The 27257-nt window shown below is 45.4% G+C and overlaps 1 protein-coding gene across 1 annotated transcript; it reads left to right on the top strand.

Moving 5' to 3' along the window:
- On the top strand, window positions 1–26359 carry LOC310780754 (pleckstrin homology domain-containing family G member 4B-like; the record flags this gene model as incomplete). Its single annotated transcript, XM_083641259.1, has 28 exons — window positions 1–337; window positions 1199–1290; window positions 3777–3974; window positions 4362–4697; window positions 4889–4983; window positions 5615–5796; window positions 6400–6582; window positions 6713–6916; window positions 7607–7727; window positions 7921–8014; window positions 8765–8851; window positions 9593–9709; window positions 9857–9955; window positions 10295–10446; window positions 12278–12416; window positions 12803–12925; window positions 13052–13249; window positions 13418–14106; window positions 14816–15253; window positions 16010–16259; window positions 16779–16868; window positions 19554–19868; window positions 20003–20173; window positions 22795–22972; window positions 23335–23451; window positions 24254–24472; window positions 25173–25408; window positions 26294–26359. The coding sequence occupies 28 exons, from the start codon at window positions 1–3 to the stop codon at window positions 26357–26359; spliced, it is 5526 nt and encodes a 1841-aa protein (XP_083497385.1).
- Window positions 26360–27257: the final 898 nt, after the last annotated feature.

Raw genomic sequence — 27257 nt, 5'->3', positions numbered from 1 at the left:
ATGCAACCTGACCCTCAACCTCCCAGAGTCCCCACACCGACAAATGAGAACACAACGCAACCTGACGCTCGACCTCCCAGAGTCCCCACACTGACAACTGAGAACACAACGCAACCTGACCCTCGACCTCCCAGAGTCCCCACACCGACAAATGAGAACACAACGCAACCTGACCCTCGATCTCCCAGAGTCCCCACACCGACAACTAAGAACACAACGCAACCTGACCCTCGACCTCCCAGAGTCCCCACACCGACAACTGAGAACACAACGCAACCTGACCCTCGACCTCCCAGAGTCCCCACACCGACAACTGAGAACACAACACAACCTGCCTGTCTCTGACGTATTAAACAGTTGATGAAGCAGATGAAGCGGGTGCTTATTGTCACCAGGGTGAAATAATGAGCTGTGAACTGAATGTGCTTCCATAATGGTTTCAAAATGTGGTTTCAAAAGGCTTATGAGCCGACCATTGTCCTCGCTCTCCTGCATCTCTTAGGGCCATATGAAATCTGTTTTAGTTTTTTCCAAATTCTGCTTTATTTTTCCCAAATTCCATTTAATTTTAATTGAAGGGTTATTTATTTATATATTTTTTATGACTTGGCGCTCTCAGACAGCCTCTTCGACATGTTTCTCAGAGTGAAAACCTTGTGAGGTGACGTAAGGGTCCCACCCAAGACGACGCCCCCCTCTCAAAACACCCCAATCAAATGTTTTATTATTTCTCTATGCCTATTTTACAATTATGAAATAATTTAGGTTACTACAATAATTTGTTTGTTTGTTTAGATCAATAAGAGGTTGTTCTTAATTGACCTGCCTGGTTAAATAAAGTTTAAATAAAATCTCTAGTATAATAATTAGAGAGCCGATGGCCGAGCTGAAGCGGGCAAGACATTGAGGGCAAACCAATTGGGTAGGGTAGAAATGAACACTGCCAGTTCAGCGGGCGTGGCGAGGGATGTTAGAAAGGAGCGCGCTCTGTTTCTAGTAAAGAAAATGAAAAGGTCTATGTTGTATTTTGATTGGCCTACTTTGATCAATTTCAACCAAATGATGGAAAATTCTGCAATATTCCATTCCATGTTTCCATTTCTATGACCAAATTCTATGATTCCGCCTGTTTTTTCTGCATTGCGGAAATCATATGGCCCTATAGTCTCTATCTCCTCCTCTCCTTGACAACCACCAGCACCACCACCGCCCCCTGCTGCTATCATCATCACCTCCCTCCCCCTCCTCCACCTCATCATCACCATCACTGCTGTGCTGCGTCCCGGTAAGGTGTGGCAGGACGCACTGAAGAACTGAAGGCTCTGAGTCACAGTGACGTTTCTGCAAGTGTTGGAGCCGCAAACTGGCCCCGAGTCAAGTGTTGAAACTTGAGATGCTAACGTAACGGGACAGAGTCAAGTGAGTCAATGCCTTACAGGCAGAGACAGATGCAGAGAGACAGCAAAGACACAGGGGACAGAATGTGCAGGATAAGACACAGCAAAGACACAGGGACGGAATGTGCAGGATAAGAAAATCTTCCAAAGATAAAAAAAAAGAGTGCATTTCCTCCTCTAAAAGGTGCGGAGAAACGGAGCGCGGAGTTGAAGGCAGTGAGCCAATGATTGTCTGAGGAGACATAACTCATCGGCACACCCCCCGATACACCCTGCTGGCCTTTTCCTGACATCCCTGCCTGTCTTTCTTCATCTCTACAGCTGGGAACCATCGAGTTCTGAGGAATGATTCATTCAAAATAATCGAATGAGAACGACGATAACAATTCCTGGAATATGATGTAATATGGAAATGTACCTTATTGGACTCTAATGATGAGAGTCTAGTATTTTTCCTATGTTTTCCAGGTTATTGTCTTTATCTAGATCAAACTTGGGCATTATACGGCCCGGGGGCCAGAACCGGCCCTCATGAATGGTTCTGTCTGGTCCGGGAGGGTTAAGACAAACCACACCATTTTACTTATGAAGCTAAGAAAATCAAATGAGATGACATACATTGGCTTGTTTGTAGTGATTTTAATAATGCATGCTGAAGAATAAGTGCACCGTTTGTTTTCTATAATTTAATCTAGTGATCAAATTAGACATTATTTTGGCCCCCTGGCAACAATCTGGTAACCTGGCCCCCTAGGAAAAATAATTACCCACCCCTGATCTTTCACCTAAAATAATTATTAGTCCCAGGACAGCAAGACTTTAAAGTGAGAAAGAGTTAGGCTACATGTTAGCGTTGGTGTTTCTTTCCGGTATGCTGACACAGTTCTGTTCTCATAAATCCACATTGAACACATACCTGAACCAAGGCCGCCTCATTCATGGCCCGACCCTACATTCACTGCACTGCATAGGTTAACCCCCAGGTCTGCTGCCCCCTGTGGCCTTTGCCGGGCTAAATAAAGCAGGGCCCAAAAGAGTTCAGGTCAAAGGGAATGTGAAACCATAAACCAGCAGGAGCCCATAGCTGCTGTAGCCTTGAGAGCAGCCACCACACTCTGTTTACTTGGATGTTTCCTGTCCTCTCTCGGTGACCAAGCGAGTCGCAGCAGCATCAACAGGTTTCTGGCAAATGCTTACGGTGGCCTGTAGCATAAACAATAGTCACATCATCAATAGACCAGTACACTAGCTAATTAAAGCAGAGATGCAACAGCAACCTCTTGATAATACATATTACGGTATATCACAATGAAAACTACTGTAATAATATAATCATGCTTGGTCATGTGCTTTCTTTCTTCTTCTCTTGTGTGTGTGTTTGAGAACGAAATGTCTTGACGCAGGTGGCTCACTTGTAGCACTGTCCTCCATCCTTGAGTAGATGAAAATCCAAATAGCTGGGGGTGGGGGAGGTTTTTGTTCCAAAATTGTACGGGCCAGAAAGCGACTTTTGAAAGCCAGAAATGTAATTTAATCAATTGATATTGACCAACAAACAGATAATATGGTTGTTTTGTGGGACAGTAAAAACCTTTAATTCTGTGCATGTTTGTGTGCATATGAATTTGTGAGAGAGCAGCGTGGTGAAGTGTGAAACAGGTTGTAGATGTGCCACAGCACTTCATGCTCTACAGTCGTTGCTAATGTGGCACCTGGAAACCCCAGAGGTCTAAGGCTTCATATCAGCCAGTTCCAGGCTTCCATATTAGAAGACAGATAAATTACTGACTCGCAAAAACAAACACCATGCAGTCGTGCTTTCGCTTACTCTAACTGGCCTAAATAACAAGTATTGCACAATCTGCAAGTCACACAGAGACCCCATTTACACCTGGCATTAAAATGTGCTTTGGGCGATTAGATTACAATCGGATAGTGCTTGACTGCATTAACCTGATTTATGTGTCTCCAAGTGTCCACATTGAGATCCGATCAGGCAAGCTCCATAGGATAGAGCAGCAGAAAAACAGCGGTGACTGTGGTTGTAGGCTATGTGGATTGAGAACACATTTGCATGTGGTCACATGTGTCCTTGACCATCTGGAGGTGGTTTGGCCGATCGGATCACAATCCATCCTCAATGGGTCTTGGATGCATTTACACATGTACTTTCCTGTGGTCAAGCACTATCCTACTGCAATCTGATCACCCAAAACACATTTGAATGCCAGCTGTAAATGGGGTCACAGTAGGCCTGCCTACAGTGTAGTAGGTAGGTACTAGGTACTGCGAGGAGGTTATCAGTGGTGAGTTAGAGAGAAGGCGTAATGGAAGAAGACTTTTCTAAGTCCTGTTTTCTTTCTCCTTTGTGTTTTTCAGAACCCTGATTCTCTGGAGGGCTCCATCCAGAAGCTGCTGTCGGCCCTCTACCCGCCCTTTGAGGCCACCGCCCCCACTGTTCTCAGCCAGCTCTTCCAAATCATCGACAGCCGTTACCAAGGAGACGCCCTGCGGTGCCTGCTGGACTTCCTGGTTCCAGCCAAGCACATCTTAGACAGTGTGCAGCAGGCTGCATGTGTAAGCCACCAACGTCCAGTTACAGTCGAGGTCACACTACATCTTCATAAGGTTGTCATGTGAAAACCTCTTCACTCCGATTTTGGTGATTGTCATGTTTTCCCTTTAATTTAAGGATTCCAGGTTCCCCTGTGGGCCGAGAAAATTCTACCGCCCCTTGGGTTTATAAAACTTTTTAAACCTCCACTGAATAAACTCTAAAAGTCATGGTGGTCAAGCTGAAAACAATTCTCTATTTCTTAGTTTTTACTTGAACAGTTGGCATTTTGTAGATCAATGATTTTCAACTGACAGCAACGATGCCATAAATGGAACAAAAGCTGTATTAAATGCATTTTTATCATGATATTTCTAATAAAACCCTGTCCTGTCCCTTTCTCACTTCAGGCCCAGTACTCGGATGTCATCTTCCTCTGTGAAGGCTGGCCTCTGTGTTTGCGTGACCAAGTCGTCATTCACCTCGCTCCCATCAACCCCCTGATACTACAGCCTGGTGACTTTTACCTCCAGGTGGTGCCGTTCTGTGACCAATCGGCTCGCATCGTGGTCTGCAGCCTCCTGGAAGAGGAGGGGCTTAGGGTGGAAGTAGTGGAGGAGACCCCTCTCCCGGAAACGTCCTATCCGTGCATATTCAGCTGTGACTGGCTCGAGGAGATCAATCAGGGCCGCCATGCAACCCCTCTCAGCCAATGCCTGCTCGCCACAGAGCAGGGCGTGCTGAGGGTACCATGGGAGCGGGTGGCCGTGCCTGAGTTTGTGGACGTGCCACAGTTTGCTGGCAATAGTATGGCCTCTGTTCCTCCTCCATACGTCTCACCTCATCTTCCTCTTCGTCCTCCTCCGCTTCCTGATTTTCCTACTGCTGCTGCTCGGAATTCTCCTTCAAACCCTGCACTTCCTCCGTGTCCTCCAAGGGAATCCGCATCGAAACCATCTCCTCTGACCAGACAGAATTCAGCTTCAAAGTCTTCTGCTCACCCCTCTGCATTCTCTGTGGAGACCAGGATATGTCCGGCGAAGCACGGCATCGCTGTGTCGCTCCGCCTGGTGGATATTAGCAGCACTGCTGCTTCATCTAGGCTGGTTAAAGTGAATGAGACTGAGCCTGAGCGTAAGCCTATAGGCTGGGTGTCCCCTAATACTTGGGACAGCCGCTGTACTGGGACAGGTACATGTACAGCTAAAAGTACAAGCACAGGTTCAGGTATATGTGCTCCTGCAAGTATTGGAGATACAAATACATCTGCAGATCAAGGCGATTATATTGACGTACTGCAAGCAGCGATGCTTTTCGGTGGAGCTCAGGCACTGACGGAAGAACAGAAACAACAATTACAAGTGCAGAAGCAACGCTTCGCACAAGCACAAATGCAACTGCACGCACAAATGCAGACGCAACCAGAGGCACACGTGCAAGCACAAGTGCACCTGAGCACACAGATGCCACCTCAAGCACAATCGCAAGCACACGTGCAATCACCCACAAGACCACAAGCGCACGCCCATTCTAGATCAGGGGCTGTTACGTCTTTTAGGCCTAACATGCCTGGGGAAACTGGACCTCCATCCGCTCTCCGCCATTCCCTGCCCCACCACCCTCACCCCGACTCCCATGAAGCCTCCTCTCACTGTGTCCGCAGCGTCCGCTTCGCCGACAAACCCTGTACCCCGTGCATGCAGAGGAGGCAAGGCGAGAAGGTTTCCAGAGCGCAGGAGCTGAGGTGTGGATACAGGGAGTCCTACCAGGCTGCCATACAAAACCCTGTCGCCTCGGGCCAGGAGAAGGATAGAGGGAGTATGTTAGCCGTGGTGGAGGAGGATGGTGATTTCTCGCAGTGTGACGAGAGATGGAGGCCGCCGGAGGCTGACTGGGGGGATCCGTGGTGTCATGCCCAAGGAACGTGCTGTGATCCGGGGATGCAAAACCAGTCTGCCTCCCCTGTCAGTGGAGCTGTCTGTGAGGAGTCTGGAGAAATGAACACTGTTCCATATTGGAAACCAGGAGATAGAAAAAGTGCCCCCTGTGTGGATTACAGGGATACAAATGCTTTCAAATATGGACTGCCGGAGCAGACAGCTGAAAGGAACACTATGCCATTTAGGGAAGCGAGGGACCCACCCTCTGCCAAACCCTATGGCAATTTATACGATGTGAATGGGATGAATTTAGGGGCAGGAACAAGAGTAAACACTACTAAGTCCCATGGAGTTTGTAGCTCAAATGATTCTAAGCAGGCAGATGTGAACTCCACCAAACAACATGGATTCCCGGGGATGAACGTGAGCATCATTAAGCCTCTTGAAAGACTCCAGAACAGAACAGACTCCACAGCGATGCAGCTACACACTTTTAAGCCTCACGGAGTACCGCAAAACAGACGAGAATCCATTCAGTCGGATGGAAGAGGCTCCTCTCTGTCCACAGCGGTAGTGGACACCTCCGAGAAGTGTGAGCTGGTCATCGTCCAGGGGCAAAATGTCAGGAGAAGAGAAAGTACGGACTCCTGTGCAGAGATGGTTCCCAGGCTCCATGTGGTCAAATGTAAAAACACCACAGCCTTTGGACTGGTGTCACCCAAAATCAACAGGAGGAAGATGGTCATCAAAGGTATAGAGTTATTATTAAGGTTAATGTTGCTCATGTTATTGTCCGCTGTTGTGTATTTGTTGTCTACCACCGAGAGAAAAGTCAGTGTTCATCAGCTTCCCTACCCCAAACATGTTTCCCCTGTCTTTAGATGGTGCACAGCCTGCTAATCCTTCCATACCCAGTAGAAATGGCCACCAGACAGAGACCCAGAGAGAGAGTGACCCTCCTGCAGCAGCGGATATCCACAGGAAGCCCCATCCTGGCTCTGCTCGCCCCAGACCCAACCACCTCCCGCTGGGATCCCCGGACCCCAGAAGCCACCCCCTCTGCCTGGGACTGGCTTCTCTCACAGGTACATTCTGTTTGACAATCAATAAGAATAATCATAATAACAAACGCATAATAACAAACAGATGTATTCATATGACAGAGTTGACACAGTGCTTTACAGAGCACAACATGAACACAAAAGAGAGATGATAAAGATTTCCCAATAATGGATTAGTCAGTAATAAACATGAACAAGGAATTAAGAAACTAATAACGAGTTATTACAAAAATCAATTTTATAGAATGGGTTGTAAGAAGAGTTCCTTATCTACCTATTGTGTACCTATTGTAGCGGGAACTACCACAGAAGCCGTTTTGACTACTTTGCCATGTGTTTACATGTACTGTATGTCTGTGGACAGATTTTGTGAACATGATAACGTCAAAACCGTGCAAGATGCAGTCACAAAACTTTACAGGTGTGCAGTTAATATAAAAATGAAGGTTGAGTTTGAAAATGGGTTTGATCCGAGCAAGCCCCCCCCCCCACACACACACACTTTAGAGAGGCACACATTTGTTTTCAATCACGGGCGTCGCGGCTGGTGTGATCTCTTTTGCAAGATGGTCTCTAGTTTTCTTTCTTTTTAATGCTATTTTATTTTAGTTAAGAACGTCAGTTTAGCTCCTCGGGCAGGTTGTTCCAGAACATACAGTAGGGGCTCTCACAATGTGATTTTCCCCTGATGTCTGGACTCTCTAACGCCACCAGGTGGCAGAGACCGGACGGGCAGGGCCATAGTGGAGGTCTATGGAGAACACCAGGGATGGAGAGCATCTGTAACCAGCCAGGAGCTTTTCCACATGCTGCTCTACTTCCACTCCATCACCAGGTAAGAAGGAACTTCCTGTCATCAAGCAAACAAAGCAAACTGCACAGGATATTTAGAGGCGTTCAGGAAGGCATCTTTGTGGTGTTTGTGTTGTATTGTCTCATTGTACTGTGGGTTTCAAGTGTGTGATACTTTTTTTATTAAACTGCCGTCCACCATTATACTATTTTTTCTTTTTCATCACCGTATGCAGGAAAGAAATTAGGGAATCTGGGATGACGCTCATATTTGATGCAAGGAGGACGGCTCCTCAACCGCAGCTCTATAAGGCCTTGATGACACTTCAGGTAAGAAAGATGCAAACCTCCCCGCAGATTCAGTAGCACGACCGCAGGAGTTCAGACTGAATTGTTGATGGTTGTTTGAGCCTGGCTGGAGAGCTGGAGCGCTGGAGAGCTGCAGTGTGGCTGCTGCCCACGGACGATGAGCTGATGAGGGAAAATGCCAAGTGCTGAGTAATGTATCTGCTCCAGAGCATTGAGACCACATTCAACTGCTTCAGCTTTTCTTTCATTAGACCACTGATGGGTTCCGGTTTGACTGTTTTAATTCGATTAAAATACACTTCCTTAAAATGTTATCATTTCAAATGCTCTCATTTAGAAATCTTCTCATATCTGTAGATATCTCTAGCTATAATAGTCTATAAAAGTCTAGAAATACAATATAGAGATTTTTTTTTAATTATTATAATTGTATCATTAGTAGGTCAATTTCAATTTCAATTTTCAATTGGGTGAATTGAAAGCGAATGGTATAAAAGTGGTACTATTTTTTTTGCTAAGGTACCAGTTGTTAAGATGTTTTATTCAACAAATAGCCTATATGTCATGTTTGCGTGTGTTATACAGTATTCTAATTTTGTTCGCCACTGATAAAATACAATAAAAAAAGTGGTTGAGTTTTCTTTTGATGTATATTTTTTTACTCTTAAAGATTATAATAGTGATAAATAAAATTCAAAAACAGGCTAAATTAAAGATTTATGGAGATATCACAATATGTAGCCGAGTGTAATCCATGTTGTTGTGTTGCAGGAACAGACTCCCCAGGTGATAAACAGTCTGGTGCTGCTGGTGGACAAGGAGAGCAGCCATCGGCCTGAGAGCTGTCCTGAGGTCCAGGTCAGGCTTCTCGCTCGTTAGGGAGGCGTTGGCTGGAGAGTAGACAGTGCATGTTCAGTGTTGGCTGGAGAGTAGACAGTGCATGTTCAGTGTTGGCTGGAGAGTAGACAGTGCATGTTCAGTGCTTGGAGAATGCTTAATGTGGGGTTCTGGAAATCTCAGTGGGCGTTTTTGTTTGGGCCAGAAAGTGAGTTGTATAGCCTATAAGTGTATGTTTTTTTGTTTTTGTTTTTGTTTTTGTTTTTGTTTTGTTTTGTTTTGTTTTGTTTGTTTGTTTGTTTGTTACTTACCGTACTATCAACTGACTTTGCTGTGTTGAGAAGGTTGAAGGTCACTATTGTGTCATAGGAAAACCAAGGAGGAAATTAGTTTTTATGAATATCCAATAATAGCACATGGATGGACAATTAGACTATGGTTATCTTGTGCTATGGGACAGTACAAATCTTACTTATTGTACGTTTACGTTTCCAGTTTATTTCAGCACATCAAGAATATTAAAATGAATGTTCGAGTCACAATATTACAATATAACAGATTGTAAAGCCAGGATTTTAAAGGTTAATAAACAACAGCAGCATTATCTAGAGTCAAAGCAATTCATACGAGACAATATGGAAAGGATAATAATCTTTTTAGTAGCTGAATCACAGAAGAGTCACTCTGTAGTCATACTGCCATTTAGTGTTGTGGTTGAGGAAACTTGCTGATCTTACTTTGTCGTGTGTTACCTGGAAGCAGACTGAAGCGGTGAGCTCGATGAAAGCCTTGTACAAGCTAGTGGAGGCGAGTCAGCTGACCTCCTACCTGGACGGCACATTATCTCACAGCCGTTGTGATTGGCTGGAGCTGCACCAGGTGAGACACTTGCCTTATGGAAGCCATTTTGGCAAGTTATTTCTCTCTCTCTCTCTCTCTCTCTCTCTCTCTCTCTCTCTCTCTCTCTCTCTCTCTCTCTAATAAACACTGAATTTACCTGCTCATATCTATGTCTTTATTCCGTAGAAACTCTTCCCGTTTGTGTCAGATCTTCATGAGGCTTCCAGCCTGCTACTGAGAGCCATTAGTAAGTTAGAGGAGCCCCAGAGGATTGACACTGTACAGGTATCTCAATACTGTACTTTGCCTGCTTTCTTATGTCATTATTAGTGCTACAAAATATAGTGTTCCTCCTGGCACATTGTCAGTGTCCTTAAAAAACTTGCTTTGTGCTCAATTAGATCACTCTGTAAACATCTTAATTGCCGTATATAATGCTGTATGTGTGTTGGTATGATATTAGCTTGTGTAGCTGTGATATTGGTGCAGGTGCGTGGAAAAATGTACAGTAGCAAGCATGCTCGTTTTCTCAAGTGTAACGATGTTCTTCACACCAAAATTCCAGCTCGAGTTGTTTATATAATAGTGTTCAAAGGAGTTATGATTTGTCTTTTGATACAACAGACTGTCCAGCAGTGCATGATGGACCAGAGAACTCTGATGAGGGACGTCCTGGAGGACAGCCGATTGGTCAGTCTACAGAGGGAGGGCGGGTCCATCCTGGCCAGGCTAAGGAAAGAGAGCGACCTCAAATACCCCCACTGTGAGGACCTCAGGTAAACTTTGAGCAGCAAAATGCTGTCACAGACTGTGTTTACATGTACTGTGAATAGCAGGCCATAGTGTGGTTTCTGATTAAGCTGTTTACATGAACCTTCAATGCCCTACAATTGAATATCTCTGTGTTGCCATGGCATGGATAAATGAATAAACAGAATATTCCAGTCAACCTGTGGTGTCCTGTCCATAAAACAGTCCACCAGCAATAAAGTATAGGGGGGGGGGGTGCGGCCACCTCCTTGCTATTTCCTTGCAATAGATGTGTTCCTTGGCATGGGAAATAATGCCAAGTACTGCATGCCACCATGTTTGTTGTTGACATAAAATGTACCTATGGGTGAAAATCAAAATTGAAGGAGTAATATATTTATTACATACCTGCCAACACTCCCGATTTAGGCGGGAGTCTCCCGATTTGATTTGTGTGTGTGTGTGTGTGTGTGCGTGTGTGTGTGTGTGTGGCTGCATGCGTGTGTTGGGTTGTCGTGTGACAAATAAAGACGGGCTTGTCTGTCCAGTTCTTCTCTTCTTCTTCTTCTTCTTCTTCTTCTTCTTCTTCTTCTTCTTCTTCTTCTTCTTCTTCTTCTTCTTCTTCTTCTGAGGAGGAGGAGGAGGAGGAGGAGGAGGAGGAGGAGGAGGAGGAGGAGGAGGAGGAGGAGGAGGAGGAGGAGGAGGAGAACTGCTAACATATTCATGTTCCTCATGGAAGGTGTGTCGGGGGCTGAGCAAGTCAACAAGGCATTTTTTGTGATGTAAATTTTAGATGCTGACTTTGTACATTTTATATGTTTAATTTAATGTTATCATTGTTTTACTGTCAGCTATGAATTTAAGACTAATTTAAAAGTGATTTGCTTTGCGCTTGTATTTATTCTATTAATTTGTGGTGTAGTGTTATATGGCGGGGGGTGGGGGCGTTGAGGGTAGGCCATTCGGCGATACCCCAGAAATCTGCCTCTTTTTCACAGCCCAATGTTGGCAAGTATGTTATTACATTTATTTGAGATTAGCCTATCATTTCTTTGCCATGCCAAGTAACATGGCTATCACTAAGTCAAATAGCGAGGAGGTAGCTGCATTTTTTCATACTTTATTGCTGGTGAACTGTGTTAGCTATGGACAGGACCGTGCCTGTTGTTGACATCAAATGTACCAATGGGTGAAAAACAAAATTGAAGGAGTGAGATATTGACATGCCACAGTGCTGTTAAATATGTGATTGAGCCAGGCATCTTAGCCAGATGTGTGTATAAGGGAGCGTGTCCACCAGTCAAAGTGTAACCACAAACATCCAAAGCTCATAATCATGGAGATGAGGCATGAGTCTTACTCAGAGTGAAGGCTTTTGGCAGTCAAAATGTAATATTTTTAATCAAACAAAGATTCTGTTCTTATACTTGAAGTTGAAACTCCTCTCCATAATTATGCTCTTAACTGGGTTTTTCATAATCAGAGTATGAACACTTTGGTTATTCTAGGTTATGATGTGTACATGTCATCGTGTCAAACTAAAACAGGTTACTTGATTTACTTGGGTGGGTGTTCATTCATTTAATGAATGGACAGTTAAACTGGACACCTCTGATGCAACGGTATAAACCCCACTCTAAATTAATCTTTTTGTACGGCTTAAACACTGAGTAGGAGATTGACGCTGCTCTTTGCTTGCCTTATCATCCTCGGAAGTCCACAGGATGGCGACAAAGACATAGAAAAGCAGCAACACAGCACAATTATAATCCTCAATACACTATAATACTAATAATAACTAACTACTTATACTAATTGTGCTTGTATCCCTCATGTATCTGTCTCTTTACTGTGCAGTGATGCAGTGGACTCGGTGACCAGTCTGTACAACCATGTGGAGGAGCAAGCCCATGTCCTGGTGCAGAGGTCCAACATGTCGCTGGAACACCTGGAGTATCTGCTGCAACTCAGAGAGATGGAGGGACACTTCATGCAGGTGCATATAGGTTTTTAGTTTATCCCTGCTCTTCATCAGATACACGCCTTTACAGGAGTCAAGAAAAGGCCTTACTTTCAAAATCATTCCATACATGATGAATGGTTACAGTCCTTAAGGTCAGGAACACACAATGTTTATAATTGATTATATTTTAATGGTTGGCGCTAAATAAAATGCTATGCACTCAAGTCCAGAATTTAATAAGTGAATGGCTATTCAAAGTAAAGGAAAATGGAAAGAAAAATAAATATTTGATTGATCACAGTCTCAGAATCATCAATTGTCTTTTTGCGCACGAATCAGGGAGAGTGATGCAGTGTAAAAGCTTTCAACACTGCAGAATCAGGGAGAGTGATGCCGTGTAAAATCTTTCATCGCTGCAGATCCAGGCGTGGTTTGATGCGGAGGGAGAGCGCCACCTGCTGGAGACCGAAACAATGGAGGACTCACGAGATGCAGTGGAACACACGCTCAACAGCTTCACCGCTTTCCTTATTGAGGCCACTGTGAGTCTGTGTTTGTTTGTGGCTGTCTTTCTGTCTATTTATTTGTGTTTGTTTTTGATCTGTCCACCTGTCTCACTCATTATCTCTCTGTCTCTGTCTCTGTCTCTCTCTCTCTCTCTCCCCCAGGACCGTCAGCAGCATGCCATGTCTTTGGTGTCAGAGGCAGAGAGGCTCCAAGGAGAGGGACTGTCTTACCCAGAGACCGAGGTCTTCAGGAACCTTGTCTGCACCTTCAAGTCTGGCCTGGAGGAGTTCCTGTCCCGGGCAGGGGCGTGTGGCCGGGAGCTGCAAATCATGGTCAGCGTGTCTGACTTCTGTGAGCAGGTCGGTGTCAGTCGAGTTCACTTTTCAGACCAGGATATAAAGTTGGATAATTCACCCTGGTCTCTACTGCTCTCACTCACTAGAAACAGACATCTGGCTCAGTAGATAGGAAGCACTGCCCCAGAATAGAAAACTGTTTCTGACCTCTGCCTCTTTATCTCTAAATAGGCTACAGCTCTGGCCAAAGAATGCAAGGACTACCTGGATCACACTCAAATCAACACAGACACAGACCAATACTATCATCTTGGCCAGAATACCACCCCTCTCAGTCAAGCTAACACTCAGTCAACGCAACACCAACAGCAAGAGCATGGCTCTGGCCCAACTGCCACCTCTAATGTTTTACTGCCAGGCGATGACACCGCCATCCTCCAGGCTTACCAGGACAGGTTCCTCCAGTTCAGCCCAGAGCGGTTCCAGGAGGTGAAGGGCCAGGCCGGTGCCCTGCGGAGCTCCAGGGGGATGCTGGTCTGGAACGTAGCCTGGTTGAAGTGTCAGGAAGCCAGGCAGCAGCTTCAGGAGAGGATGCAGGATGTGGAAGAGGTTTACCATCAACAGCTGAACACTAGCGCCTGGTGTGAACGCCAGTATGTCAATGAGGTGGGCACTGATGTTCAGACAGTGCCGCCCGGTGGTCAGAACATGGTACTGCAGTCAACACCTGGGCCGCGACACCCGCAGTGGGAGGGCATCGTCTCAGGAACAGTGGACATAGGAAAGAGAAGGCCGATCCTGGGCAACAGCAGCACTAATGCAGCATCTGTAGCCTGCTGTAACGTCGTGGCCAAACCTGATGATGGCAATGATGCTAGAAGCAGCAAGGGTTCAAAGGTCACTCCAGACTCCCCTCACAGGTAATGTTACTTCATTCAACTAGGATTTAGCCAATTTAGGCTTCCAGTGAATCCTGGGGAAGGGGCTGGCATCGTAGCAGGGTTAGTTTAAAAGTTTGTGGATTTGAGAAAAATAAAACAAGGCCTGAAAGGTTTTTTGAAAGTGAATGGATGGCCTTGAAAGTACATGTTTTCTCTCTGGACCTCTCCCCATCTTAGTGTCAACATTTCACATCCTGAGGAGATCCCTGTGAAGATTTGCGCTGATACAAGATCAGGAGCTAAATGTATCAGGCCTCTGTAATGTCTAATTTTAACCCGTGTCAGGTCCAGAAACATGGCAATTTAGAGTCCTTGAGCTTCACCAACTAAGACCTTAAAAGTTCTTGAATTTGCAGGTCTCCAGATGAGTGTGAGAACCGTGTAGTAGACATTCTAGTTGAAAGTAACCCTGTGTTTCCAATGACAGCTTGAAATCTATTTATATTATTATATTATTATATATATATTATATTATTATATATAAATATATTATATATATAATATATTATATATTTTTTACCCTTTGCTGGTGCTGCTGAAAAACTATGCCAAGTTGGAAAATAAGAGCAAAGCAATTTTAGATCCCCTACACCTCCATTGTGTTTGTTGCAACCCACTGTGTCACTCATACAGGTAGCCAGGTCCTTTGTAACACATTAGGTATAATGTACAGTATGTATCTCCTCAGATCAACGAGGAAAATGGAAAGAGAGGCGAGGAGGAGAGAGATGGCCAGCAGAGCGAGGAGTGAGAGAGACGCGGCCGCTCTCTCTCAGTCGCACACCGTGGGCTGCCAGTGGTTTCCATGGGGCCGGGGCCTGAGGGGGCAGCGGTCGGCGAGCGAGGACTCGTGCTCCACAGCAGCGCCGGAGCCGCCGGGCCGGCCCCCGTCGTCCTGCTCGCACCGCGGGCAGCCATCTTGTCGGATCCTGCAGGAGGCCCAGAGGTTCCAGATCTCCCGCCATGGCAGCTTCTGCTCGGACGAGTCCTGCACGGGAGACGAGGGCGCAGCAGCAGCAGCCGGGGCTGACGGCACGTCGAGCTGCAAACACTCAAGCCTGCCCATTGGGAGAAGCGAGGGGACATTTTGTCTGGCAAGTCCACAGGAGAGCGCCAGCAATGCCCTGTGAGTTCGCTATGACTTTTGGTTCATACTGGATCTTGCATTACTGAATAAAAAGAATAAAAAAATCAGCATTGTCATGACATTCCTTGTCAGTTGACTGATTGAGGAGGCAAAAATCAATCTACTGATGTGCTTTTAATTTTTACCTCTGTAGTCTTGGGATTTCATGCAGTCTTTTTTCACACACTTTCTCTTTCTGTTTCTAAGCTTACAATGAAGTACCACAGGTATCATTTCATCTGATAAATTCTATTCTATTCTATTCACTTTACTCTGCATGCCTATTTTCTATAATAGTGCAGGTACGTTAGTTCATGCCTACTGTAGAATAAAATGCCTGTCTGCTGCTGCTTTATTTTATCTTTAATCTGCTGCTGCTTTATCAACTGAAATTGTTGTTATTTTTCATATTCTGCTTGACTTTTTTCTTGATGCATGATAGAAAGTTGGGGTCAAATAGTATTTGCAAACCGTTATTATGGTTTGTTTTAGCCTACTTGGTGGCACAGATGGCTGCGATTTACCACAAGACAATGAGTGTTTGAAAGGTTACAAGTATTTTATTATTAGTACTGTCTGAACTGCTGTCTGAACTGCTGCAGTAAACCCCACTTTATGCAAAGAATTATTTGCAAATACTATTATCTTTATATCATGAAATGCATCATCATTCAAATTAAGTCTGTACTAAGCAACCTCCTGTGAATCCATGTTTTAAATGGATGTATTTGTGATTTGTCCTGTTTATGTTGCCAGGAGGCTGCAGCGTGTGCTGGAGGAGCTGGTGCTCACGGAGAGGGAGTATGTCCGCTCGCTGGGTTACATCCTGACCCACTACCACCCCCTGCTGGAAAGGCCCGACATCCCCCAGGACCTCAGGGGGAAGCGAGGTGTGATCTTTGGCAACCTGGAGAAACTCTATGATTTCCACAGCCACTACTTCCTGCCGGAGCTGGAGGTCTGCCAGAGGGAACCCGCCATGGTGGCCCGCTGCTTCCTCAGACATGTGAGTCAGTACGGGAGCAAGGAGTATTGGAATTATTGTAATATGATGACAAACACTGTGCGTGCACTGCAATGCATATGGAGTCGGCAAAGGCGTAGAAGTAGGGCGTAAAGCCGTAGAAGAAGAATTATCTTAAAGGGGCAGCGTCACGGCATAGTTTTGAAAGTTTGGCATTAAATGTAATTTCCAGGACTTTCCAAGTGGTTCCAGAACTTTCCAACCTGCCCATGACCTTGCCTGGATGATAATCCACCTCCATGCACATTTTCAGCCCAATCGGACCGGCGGTGTGGGCGTGTACAGATGACAGACACACAGAGGGACAGACAGAGGGACAAACAACTTCAACTTATTATGCATTGTAGATGTAGATGTAGATTGTAGATGTAGATGTAGATCATCATCATAGGAAATCAAGAACGCAGATCTGGTATTGTTGGTGCAACATACTGTAAGTGGACAGAAATGTTGGAGCCACATTCATAAATATTCTAAAATGATGTTGTGTCCTTTACACAGATGGAGAGTTTTGGTCTGTATGCTCTCTACAGCAAGAACAAGCCTCAGTCAGACGCCCTGATCCTGCACCGCCGCCATGACATCTTCAAGGTTAGTTCATCTATATTTTCTCTCTTTCTCTGGTTGATAGAGCTTTGGTATCGTAAAGGTGTTTTAAATACATATTTCTTTCTTTGTGTTTAAAGTGCACAAGATATTCATCTATATTACCTTTTCACAAATTCTCAGCTCAGCTCAGCACCTGACACACAATGTCATGCTGCACAACAGGGTCTGTCAGTGTTTTTCTGCAGACTGTAGTTCACATTTTCCCTAGTCTCGCTGGCCAGCCTCCCCTCCCTACCGTGAGAGGAGCAGGACCATCTCACGGTAGCAGCAGCGTAACGAGACAACACCGGGCCCTGATGCAAGATGGTCAAACCGGGCCCTGCTCATACATAGGCTACTGACAAAATCTGGTGTCGGCCGCACCATAACAGATGACAACTGTAACATTCAGTGATGGCGCACCTTGACAGGCAATACATTTTCGGTGACAGCGCACCTGTCCTGACCAGATGAAAAGGTGACGGCGCACCAGACATGAAAACATATTGGTCACAGCACACCGACCGACCAGGCAGACACACAGATTAAAAACACATTTTGGTGACAGCACACCAGTCCAGACACAGATTAAAACATAATCACCAGCAAAACATAGACAACTTTATGTGATCAGATAGACGTTACCCCTCTCAGTGTCACTGGGTGGCGGCCTGCAGGTGCTGCTAGCCGCGGCCAACACTGGCTCTTGTTCGGTGCTACCAGTAGTACTAGTGCTGCTGCTGCTAGCTCATCTTTCTTTTTAAAAAAAGTGGATATCTTTTGAAGCTTCGCTGTCTCTTTCTCCCTCTCTTCTTTCTGCTTTCTCTTGAGAAAACCACTTTTGTGCTTGTAGTTGTCCATGTTGCTTGCTCGCTTGTTTTGCTGATGTGATGCTGACCTGCGCAGTGCATGGAGTACGGTGGCGCAGTCGGTAGCGCTGTCGCCTCACAGTCAGAAGGTCCTGAGTTCGATTCTCGCCTGGGACACTGTGGGCGCTGTGGTTGTGTTCCCCCCCATATCTTCAGTGCCTACTGCCCAGGTGGGGTATCTCGTCGTAAGGGCCTTTCTCTCTGTGTGGAGTTTGCATGTTCTCCCCGTGCTCCCCCAGGGGGGTTCCTCCGTATATAACCCCCCCCCCATTAAAAACATGCAGAAGATCAGATTGTCATCGTCATCCGACCAGTGACGACAACATCCGAAGTCGGTCCCCGGGCGCTGTACGAGAAAGCGACCACTGCTCCTGGCCTGCCCCCCGGAGGAAAGGACAAAGCCAGGATGGGTTAAATGCAGAGGACAAATTTCACCGGCCACCGTCAGCATGTGTGTGTGTGTGTGTGGCCGTCCGTGCATGTGTTGATGTGTAATCGTGTGACAATAAAACATGGGCTTGTCCGTCTGAAATCGTGTTTTTATTTTTATTTTTTATCGTGTGCTCCCCCAGGGGGTTCCTCCGTATATAACCCCCCCACTAAAAACATGCAGAAGATCAGATCGTCATCGTCATCCGACCAGTGACGACAACATCCGAAGTTGGTCCCCGGGCGATGTACGAGAAAGCGACCACTGCTCCTGGCCTGCCCCCCGGAGGAAATGACATGCCTGGATGGGTTAAATGCAGAGGACACTTTTCACCGGCCACCGTCAGCATGAGTGTGTTGTGGCCGCATGCATGTATTGTGGTGTTCGTGTGACAATAAAAGACGGGCTTGTCCGTTACGAGAGTTTTTTGCTGTGCTTTTTCCGTTTTGAGATTTTCCTCATGCACGTGACCACAACATGACCCATAATTCCACGGGCGCACATTTTACCACATCAAATCGCCCATTAATCCCCATATAAACGGAATTTTAAAATGTAATATGGATATATGAGTCCGTAAAACAGGTAGTTTGATGTCATTGTATTATTTATTTGGTGAATGAATGATATGTCACGTAAGTGACACCATGGTAGAAATGCAGATTCACGTAAGTGACACCATGGTAGAAATGCAGATTCACGTAAGTGACACCATGGTACAAATGCAGATTCGTTATGCCTACTTTAAATAGACAGACGACAGTTACGGCTTACCAATTAGGTTCAGCTCAGCAGAGGTGAGCTGCGGCTGGGCTCGGCCGAGCCGGGGCCCGGTGCACGCGCGGTCATATAAATGGTAAATGGCCTGCATTTATATAGCGCTTTTATCCAAAGCGCTTTACAATCAGTAGGTACATTCACCCATTCACACACCGATGGGGGCAGGTTACCAAGCAGGGTGCTGGCACACCATCAGGAGCAATTTGGGGTTCAGTGTCTTGCCCAAGGACACTTCGACATGCAGACTGGAGGAGCCGGGAATCGAACCACCGACCTCTTTTATCCAAAGCGATTAGTGGACGACCCGCTCTACCTCCTGAGCTACAGCCGCCCCATATATACAGTAGGGGCCTGCAGGTGCAGTTACACACGAGCCGTGCGAGCGGGCCCCAACCACGCCGGGCCCCGATGCAGTCGCGTTCCCTGCATATATGGTAGTTACGCCGCTGCATGGTAGGGAGGGGAGGCTGGCCAGCGAGACTACATTTTGCCTGACCTGCACAGCCACCAGGGGGAAGCATCTCGTATTTTTTGCAGACAAGGGGAGCTAGCTAATCTCTTTGAATGAATCCAGCCTCTAACCCAGGCCAACTTTGTTTCTCCTCCCAGAGGAAGCAGCAGGAACTCGGGGACATGATGGACCTCTCCTCCTACCTGCTGAGGCCCATCCAGAGGATCAGCAAGTACAGCCTGCTGCTGCAGGACATGCTCACCCTGGCTGGATCCTACAGGGCAAAAGAGATGGTCCAGGATGAACTGCGGGGGTCAAGTGTGTGTGGCCCGGGCGTGTTTGTTATGCCTGACGTGACGAGCAGCGAGAGGGAGAGGGAGAAGGCTGAGATCCAGGCGGCTGCAGACCTCGTTCGGTTTCAGATGCGTCATGGCAACGATCTCCTCACCATGGATGCCATCCAGGACTGTGATGTAAGATATTAGAATGGTACAGTAGATGAGAGATAGTTGCAAGATTTGTAGCTTTTTACAGATTTGTAGCTCATTTTCTGATGATGGCTGCGTGCAAAATCCTCTCCTCTCTCCTTCCTCCTCTCCTTTTCCAGGTGAACTTGAAGGAGCAGGGCCAGCTGATTCGCCAGGATGAGTTCACAGTCTTCTTCAGGAAGAAGAAGTGCATCCGTCGCATCTTCCTCTTTGAAAGTCTCGTCCTCTTCAGCAAGACCAAGAGGACTGAGATTGGCAACGATGTTTACGTCTACAAACAGTCTTTCAAGGTCTGGTCCTTATTCTACCTTAATATCAGCGTTCATGATATACAAGCGATGACAAAGGTATTTGGTTTTTTTTATGTCAATTAAAGGAGCTGTAAGCGATTCTGGAGGAAGGATTGAGTCAACACGGTTCTCATTCCAAAGTAGTCAAACTGACACTTTAGGTTGCTGGTCCGATCCAGAACACCAACCCAAAGCATCGGTATTTGACTACCTGGGAATGAGAACTGTGTTGACTCAGGCCCAATTCCAATCCGCCCCCTTACTGACTCAAGCCCTTAGAGGCGCGTTCACGTGAAGGGAGCGAGGGTTTAGGGATGTCCCACGGTGAAATCGCAAAGTGAATGAGGGCTCGGAGTGAGCCCTTTCTGCCCCCTTACCGTAAGGGAGCAGCTATGGCCACTTACGGAAAGGGAATTGCCCACAATGCATAGCGTTGTGACGTATAAAACGGGGAAGGCTGCAAATATCTGCCAAAAAAATAAAAGAACACACGCGCGAAACGAACGCGGTGTTTGCGAGTGCGCTGGAATGCCTTAATTGACAATGAAACATTACATTAATAGGGATTTCAGATTAGACAAAAATATTATATCAGAGGAATGCAAGTAGTTATTTGACACAATCCTAGAATAATCATCGATCATTTATTACAATTGCAATCCACAACTTTTTTGATGAATGAGAAATAGTTTTACCGAATCTGTATTGTACAGTATTGACATTGTGTATAATGTTGGGTGACATGTCATTATTATGCTTATTTTAATTATAATTACACATGTTGCAGATTGCAGATTTTGCAGTAGGCTACATTTATTTTTAAATGACCTGTTGTCCACTCTGTAGAGCCAGAGCACAGAGAACAGATCTCATCAGGGAGTCTATCCCTCAAAGCGTCTTGACAATAAACAATATATAGCGAACCCCAAACCTGCCAGAGTCAACATCAGTGCAAAGGGCTCTGCTGTCCCAATCCTCCTATTTATCCAATGTGGATCCCTTCCACACTTGATGACTCAACCACTTTCAGATGGCGGCCATTAGAGGGACTGAGGGTTCAGGGCTTGAGTCTTTAGGGAGCGGATTGGAATTGGGCCTCAATCCTCTTTGTGGAGTTCTCTCTCCTGATTGGATCAAGTGGGATGGGATACCAGAAAAGCAGAAAAGTTCCTCTTCTGTTTTACCACAGAGGGAGTGGGAGATCCATGTTACTGACCACAGACTCATGTGCCACTTTAACTCATGTGACGCCCCTCCCATTGTCTTGGAGGCTGTCCTGGTCAACTCAGCAGACATTAGACCTATTTCACAGCAACCATTTTGAGGTTTATTGTTTATTGTGGATCCTCTTCCTGGGGTCGAAACACATAACATAAAAACCTAATACAGTAACATTGTTGATAATTATAACAACAAAGACAAAAAAGAGAGTGAATCAGCTCACTCTATTACATATCATACATTTCAGAAGTTTATGAATTAGTACAGTGTAGTGTTATATAATATGACATAGCACATTGCAGTACAATACAATACAATTCAACATATGTGTGGTAAAGCAGGAAGTAAAGCAGGTGTAACAATACCATTAATTATGGTTTAATTCTGTTTAGGTGTTCCAGTGCCAGGGCCCTTGTAAAACTCTTTTTATAAGCATTTTACGAAATCTATCTAAGTCTATGGGAAAATAAATGGCGGATGAAAATCTCTGGTACAGTGCTGAAGCAGGAAGTGATGTAGCCTGGGTGAACCCAGCCGCCACGTGACCTCCTCTCAGAGTTCTCAGTCACTACCTTGTGACTGTAAAGCTGCGTTCACACCGACCTATTAAAGTTGGTCGCTGGCGTCGAGTTTACATACAAAGTCAATGCAAACGAGCGATTGAGCGTATATTCGCCTGGGAGAATAATCGCTGGGCGTCCGAGCGGCAGAGACAGAGCGATAGGGAGAAAATACGCTCGTCGCTCAAGATGAAATATTCCAACTCGAGCTAAATTACGCTGGCATCAGTCGCTCGCTGTTCAATGCTGATTGGCTGCCGTGTGAGAGCGAGTCAAGGATCACTCTGGCTTGGAACAAACCGCTGCTTTATTGTGTGGCAACAAACCGCATTGACAGGCTGACAGCTGACATGAAGTGAAGTCTGTACTACCGGTATGCAGCTCGCATTAGGAGCACGCTGATAGGCTTAGCTTGTAAACAATGACGGTGGCTCGTAGTGGACAAACAGCATGACATTGCGTAACGTTATATCCCCCACATGTCCGTCATTTCGTGTGCCTGTTGATGAGCGATTTAAACAGAGCGACAGAGCGATTCCAAAGGGTTGACTTGAGCGACAGAGCGAAAAATAAATATCTCGGTGTGAACGCCCCTTAAGCAGGGTGAGCCTGAGAGCAGGTCACTGGGGGCTGGGTTTACCCAGGCTAGAAGTGACGTTCCACTTTAACTCTCTGTACAGCTGCTTTACTTCCTGCTTTTACCACCTCAAAAGGGTTGCTGTGAAATGGGTCCATTGTCTGAAGGCTCAGGGAGCACACCGTCATAACCACATATTATATTTTCCTGCAGTGAAATTAAACTCAAGCGTTAATTTCTCTGTCTCTCTGTTCTTCCTCCAGACGTGCGACCTCGGGATGACCCATAACTCCAGTGTGAGCGCTCTATGCTTTGAGATCTGGTTCCGCAGGAGGAAGAGCGAGGACACTTACACCCTGAAGGCCCCCAGCATGGAGGTGAAGAAAGCCTGGACCACCGACCTGGAGAGGATCTTGTGGGAACAGGCCTCACACAGCAGAGGTAATTATAACAATAATGTATAATCAAACAGTCGTAATACAGTCATACGGTAAAAAATAATAATTATAGAACGTATCTAAAAGCAGAGTTTACAAAGTGCTTTACAGAAAGGAATAAAGAACAACAATAGTCAAATATGTAATGAAGTATGAAACATAAGAAATACAAGCAAGAGAAAACACTTAAGACCCTCTATTTATGCATGCATCTGAATGTGTCTATGTATGTGAATCAATAAACACACCATATGAATGGATTGATCAATCAAACAATCAAACAATCAATCAATCAGTCATTCATTCAGCCATCTGTATCATGTGATTGATGTCATGTGACTGTTCATGTGACTGTTTATATTCCAGAGCTGCGTATGCAGGAGAGAGTGTTCATGGGTATGGGCAGGAAACCTTTCATGGACATTCAACCCAGTGAAGCTGCCATCTGTGACCGAGCCGTCAGCTGTGTCCTGCCTGGGAGGAGTAAGCAGACCTACACAACACACTCAACACTACACAACACAACACACTCAACACTACACAACACACTCAACACTACAAAAAACACACTCAACACTACACAACACACTCAACACTACACAACACACTCAACACTACACAACACACTCAACACTACAAAAAACACACTCAACACTACACAACACAACACACCACACTCAACACTACAAAAAACACACTCAACACTACACAACACACTCAACACTACACAACACACTCAACACTACACAACACACTCAACACACAACACAACACACTCAACACTACAAAAAACACACTCAACACTACACAACACACTCAACACTACACAACACAACACAACACACTCAACACTACAAAAAACACACTCAACACTACACAACACACTCAACACTACACAACACACTCAACACTACACAACACAACACACTCAACACTACAAAAAACACACTCAACACTACACAGCACACTCAACACTACACAGCACACTCAACACTACACAACACACTCAACACTACACAACACAACACACTCAATACTACACAACACGCTCAACACTACAAAAAACACACTCAACACTACACAACACACTCAACACTACACAACACACTCAACACTACACAACAGTTTCTTAAACTATGACGTTTGGGAGGTTTTCCTCAGGCTCTTAACTGCTTTCACCAACTCAATTCAGGTACAAAAGTATTCTTATAGTAACGATCATGCTTGTGTTATCATGCCTATATTAATTTTCTTATTGACGACGTCTATCCATGTGTGTTGTCAGTCCCTGTGGCGTGTTGTTCACACAGGGGTTTAGAATACCCGCGGCCAGACTCCATTGGCTCCGGCAGCACTGCCTCCACCGTCCTCAGCCAATCGTCTTCCTCCTCCGGCCGCGGCTCCCTGCCGCCCATTGGCTATCCTGGAAACCAGCCACAGGGGGCGGAGATGGGCCATGCCGTCTGCTCCTCCCCTGACGCCGTGGCAGACAACGAGCTCAACAGTCAGCACCTTCAACAGCATCACCTTCATCGTTACTGTGAACCGTGGAAACCGGGCCGCCATCTTCTGAGTGAGTTTATTGTTAATTGTATGCTCAGAAGACAGTTTAAATTTCCCCTACTTTATACAGTACAAGCTTAGTTAACTCTATTAATACCACCCTTTACATACTTTTTAAATATTTTTTTTAAATATAGAACATACAAACTTGTAAGCAAACAGAAAACAGAAAAAAATGCAAGGTAGAGACCAATTCCATGAGAGATAATTTGGGCAGATTCACTTCATCACATCTCTATTACATTAAGAAAGCAGTCATATGTCTTCCTTAAATGCAGTGCCCGTTCGCCCCGCTGCTGCACAAAGCGCTGTTTGCTTGTTTATTCAAAGTGTCTTAATATTGAACGTGTTGAGTGTCCAAATTGCATCAAACATATTTACACAATGATTTTGAACTTGTAGGAGTATGACTGCAGAATATGAGGAAATCTTTCTCTGAAATTCTAATAGGGAAATATAATTCTGAGTGTTTATTTCCCACAGCGCCTCTATATCGGTATAATTCAGCCCGGGATGATGTTATGTTAAGTTTTGGGGATTTTTGATGGGATGTTAAGTTCATTTTTTCATGAGCCCCGCCTCCTTTCGAATCATTCACATGTTTCTCAGTCTTTGCTTCTTGGTGTTTGTTTGCACCTCAGTGGACAGTACCGAATCGTCTGGAGAATGCATCAGCCTCTTCAGCAGCTCGGACCACAGCTGCCTCTCTGCCATTGGTGGAGAGGTCGTCGACTCTTCCTCCTCATTCCTATCCCAGAGTTCCAAGCCCCGCCCATCGCTGTGCCGAACGCCGAGCCTGAGGAGGAACGGCTCGCCGACGGTCACCAGCAAGAGACCGAGTATCGCCCCCAAACCACAGGGCCTGGCTAATGCTCAGGTACAGGAAAAGTCTGGTCTAAGATGTACAGGTTTTAAGGGCCCTTACTCCCAAGATGAAAGGCAAGATTTCTCATTTGGGTCCCCCAAAAATCTTATTGTACACTGAATATGTGAAATCAAGTTTTGGCACAGCAACAATTTCCCCAAATCAATCCAACCAATTTTTTTTATTTTTTTTATCTTACATTATGTCATTTAGTAGTCTAAACGTACCTGTAGCATAAGTACCACCACCATAAGAACCTGTAGCAGTTTTTTTTTTACCACTTTATTGAAGTATTACTATATAAATTATTTGTGTGTTTTGTATCATAGGACAATGACATTATCATTGGAAAATCAACAGAAGTTTAACCTATGGATTGTCTACTGTAGGTAAGTGCACTTCTAATCGTTATACTGTCTGTGTCCTATGGCTAGGCAGTTGCCTATTATTATGCATCTATTATAATATGGCCAAAAACATAATTTGGTGAAAAAGAGGTGACTAGCCTTTTGTGAAGAAGCGAACCTGTATTGTTATACACAATTTTTTATTTTATTTATTATGTTGTTTCAGATCATTGATGTCAGGTCCACTGAGTCTGTCCAGTCCTGTCTGAGGTCTTCTCGTCACCCTTCAGTCCTGACCAGACCAGACGCAAACTCATTTGAATTAAAAGCTACACTAGGCATGATATTGTCCGATCAGATGAAGGCCTTGTTGTTTGAATCAGTTTGTTGACATCACGCCTCAATCATCAACTGCCAGCGGGTTGATTTCTGATTATTTTCCAACCAATCCGTCACGCTGCTCCAGCTGGAAGGGAATAGGATTGTCTATTGATCACTGATTGATCGAGACACCCTGCTCTTCCTTGGTCAAATCTCTCTTGCTTGTTAGGCAAAGGATGGAGAGAAGAAGAGATGCTGCATGGAGAGAGGAATGGGTGATGATGTGGTCGACTGACGCACAGGTGCAGTGACAGCAGCAGCCTGGTTGTTTTAGCCTGTGGGCAATGTTTATTGTCATACCATCACTGATGATGTAATCAGTGATGTCATACATAGGCATTGTGACATCAATGATGATGTCATCAGTGACACACACATGAGAGAAACTGAGGGAGAGAGAGGAGAGGGTGAGGGAGAGAGAGGGCGGGAGAAAGACTGAGGGAGAGAGAGAGGGAGACATTGCGCGCCAATAGGGCAGGCGAGGCCACACAGCATTTGAGCTGCGGGTGAGGCCGCGTAGCGGCCGAGCTGCGTATGCGAGCTGCAGGGCCAGCTCGGTGAGCCCGTGCAGCGGGCGAGCCTAGGAATCGAGCGTGCACAGCGCTCGAGGTGCCTAGTCATTTGAGTAATTGAGTCAGCTGCTGTTATTGATTACAAACCTTCATGTGGAAAACAACTTCTGTTTGATCTCTTGAACAGAGCAAGTGAAAATGCAGAGAAGCAAATTGATGTGTTTAGTGCACCAACTGTTACTGACAGCAAAAACCACTTCCCCACCCCGTATAAACAGTAAATCATAAGCAACGGGTGGCTCTGCTGCAATGAGACGCCTCAACACACAGGATGCTATGTCAAAATCTTATTGTATATAGACGGTTTTCACTGAATTGTGTTTCTAGGGAACAGTTTGAAACCTAGTTTATTTCCTGTCAGCTATTGTATTGGCAAACACTGCAACAGGAAGTAAGCTAGGAGCAAATTAGAATGTTTATGTTAAAGTTAAAACCGTCTATAAACATGTTTATAGATCCTCTGTGCTGTGCCTCCTGTACAATTATTGATATGCAGGGATCAAATAAGAGATTATTGTATCGACTATAATGTGTTTCTATTTAATTTCTTTTTGGCATTTT

The sequence above is a fragment of the Poromitra crassiceps genome, assembly GCF_964638095.1.
Source record: "Poromitra crassiceps genome assembly, chromosome: 8".
NCBI classification, from domain to species: Eukaryota; Metazoa; Chordata; class Actinopteri; order Beryciformes; family Melamphaidae; genus Poromitra; species Poromitra crassiceps.
Note: the sequence above shows the minus strand (reverse complement) of the source record. Positions and strands in the feature narration are given on the sequence as shown.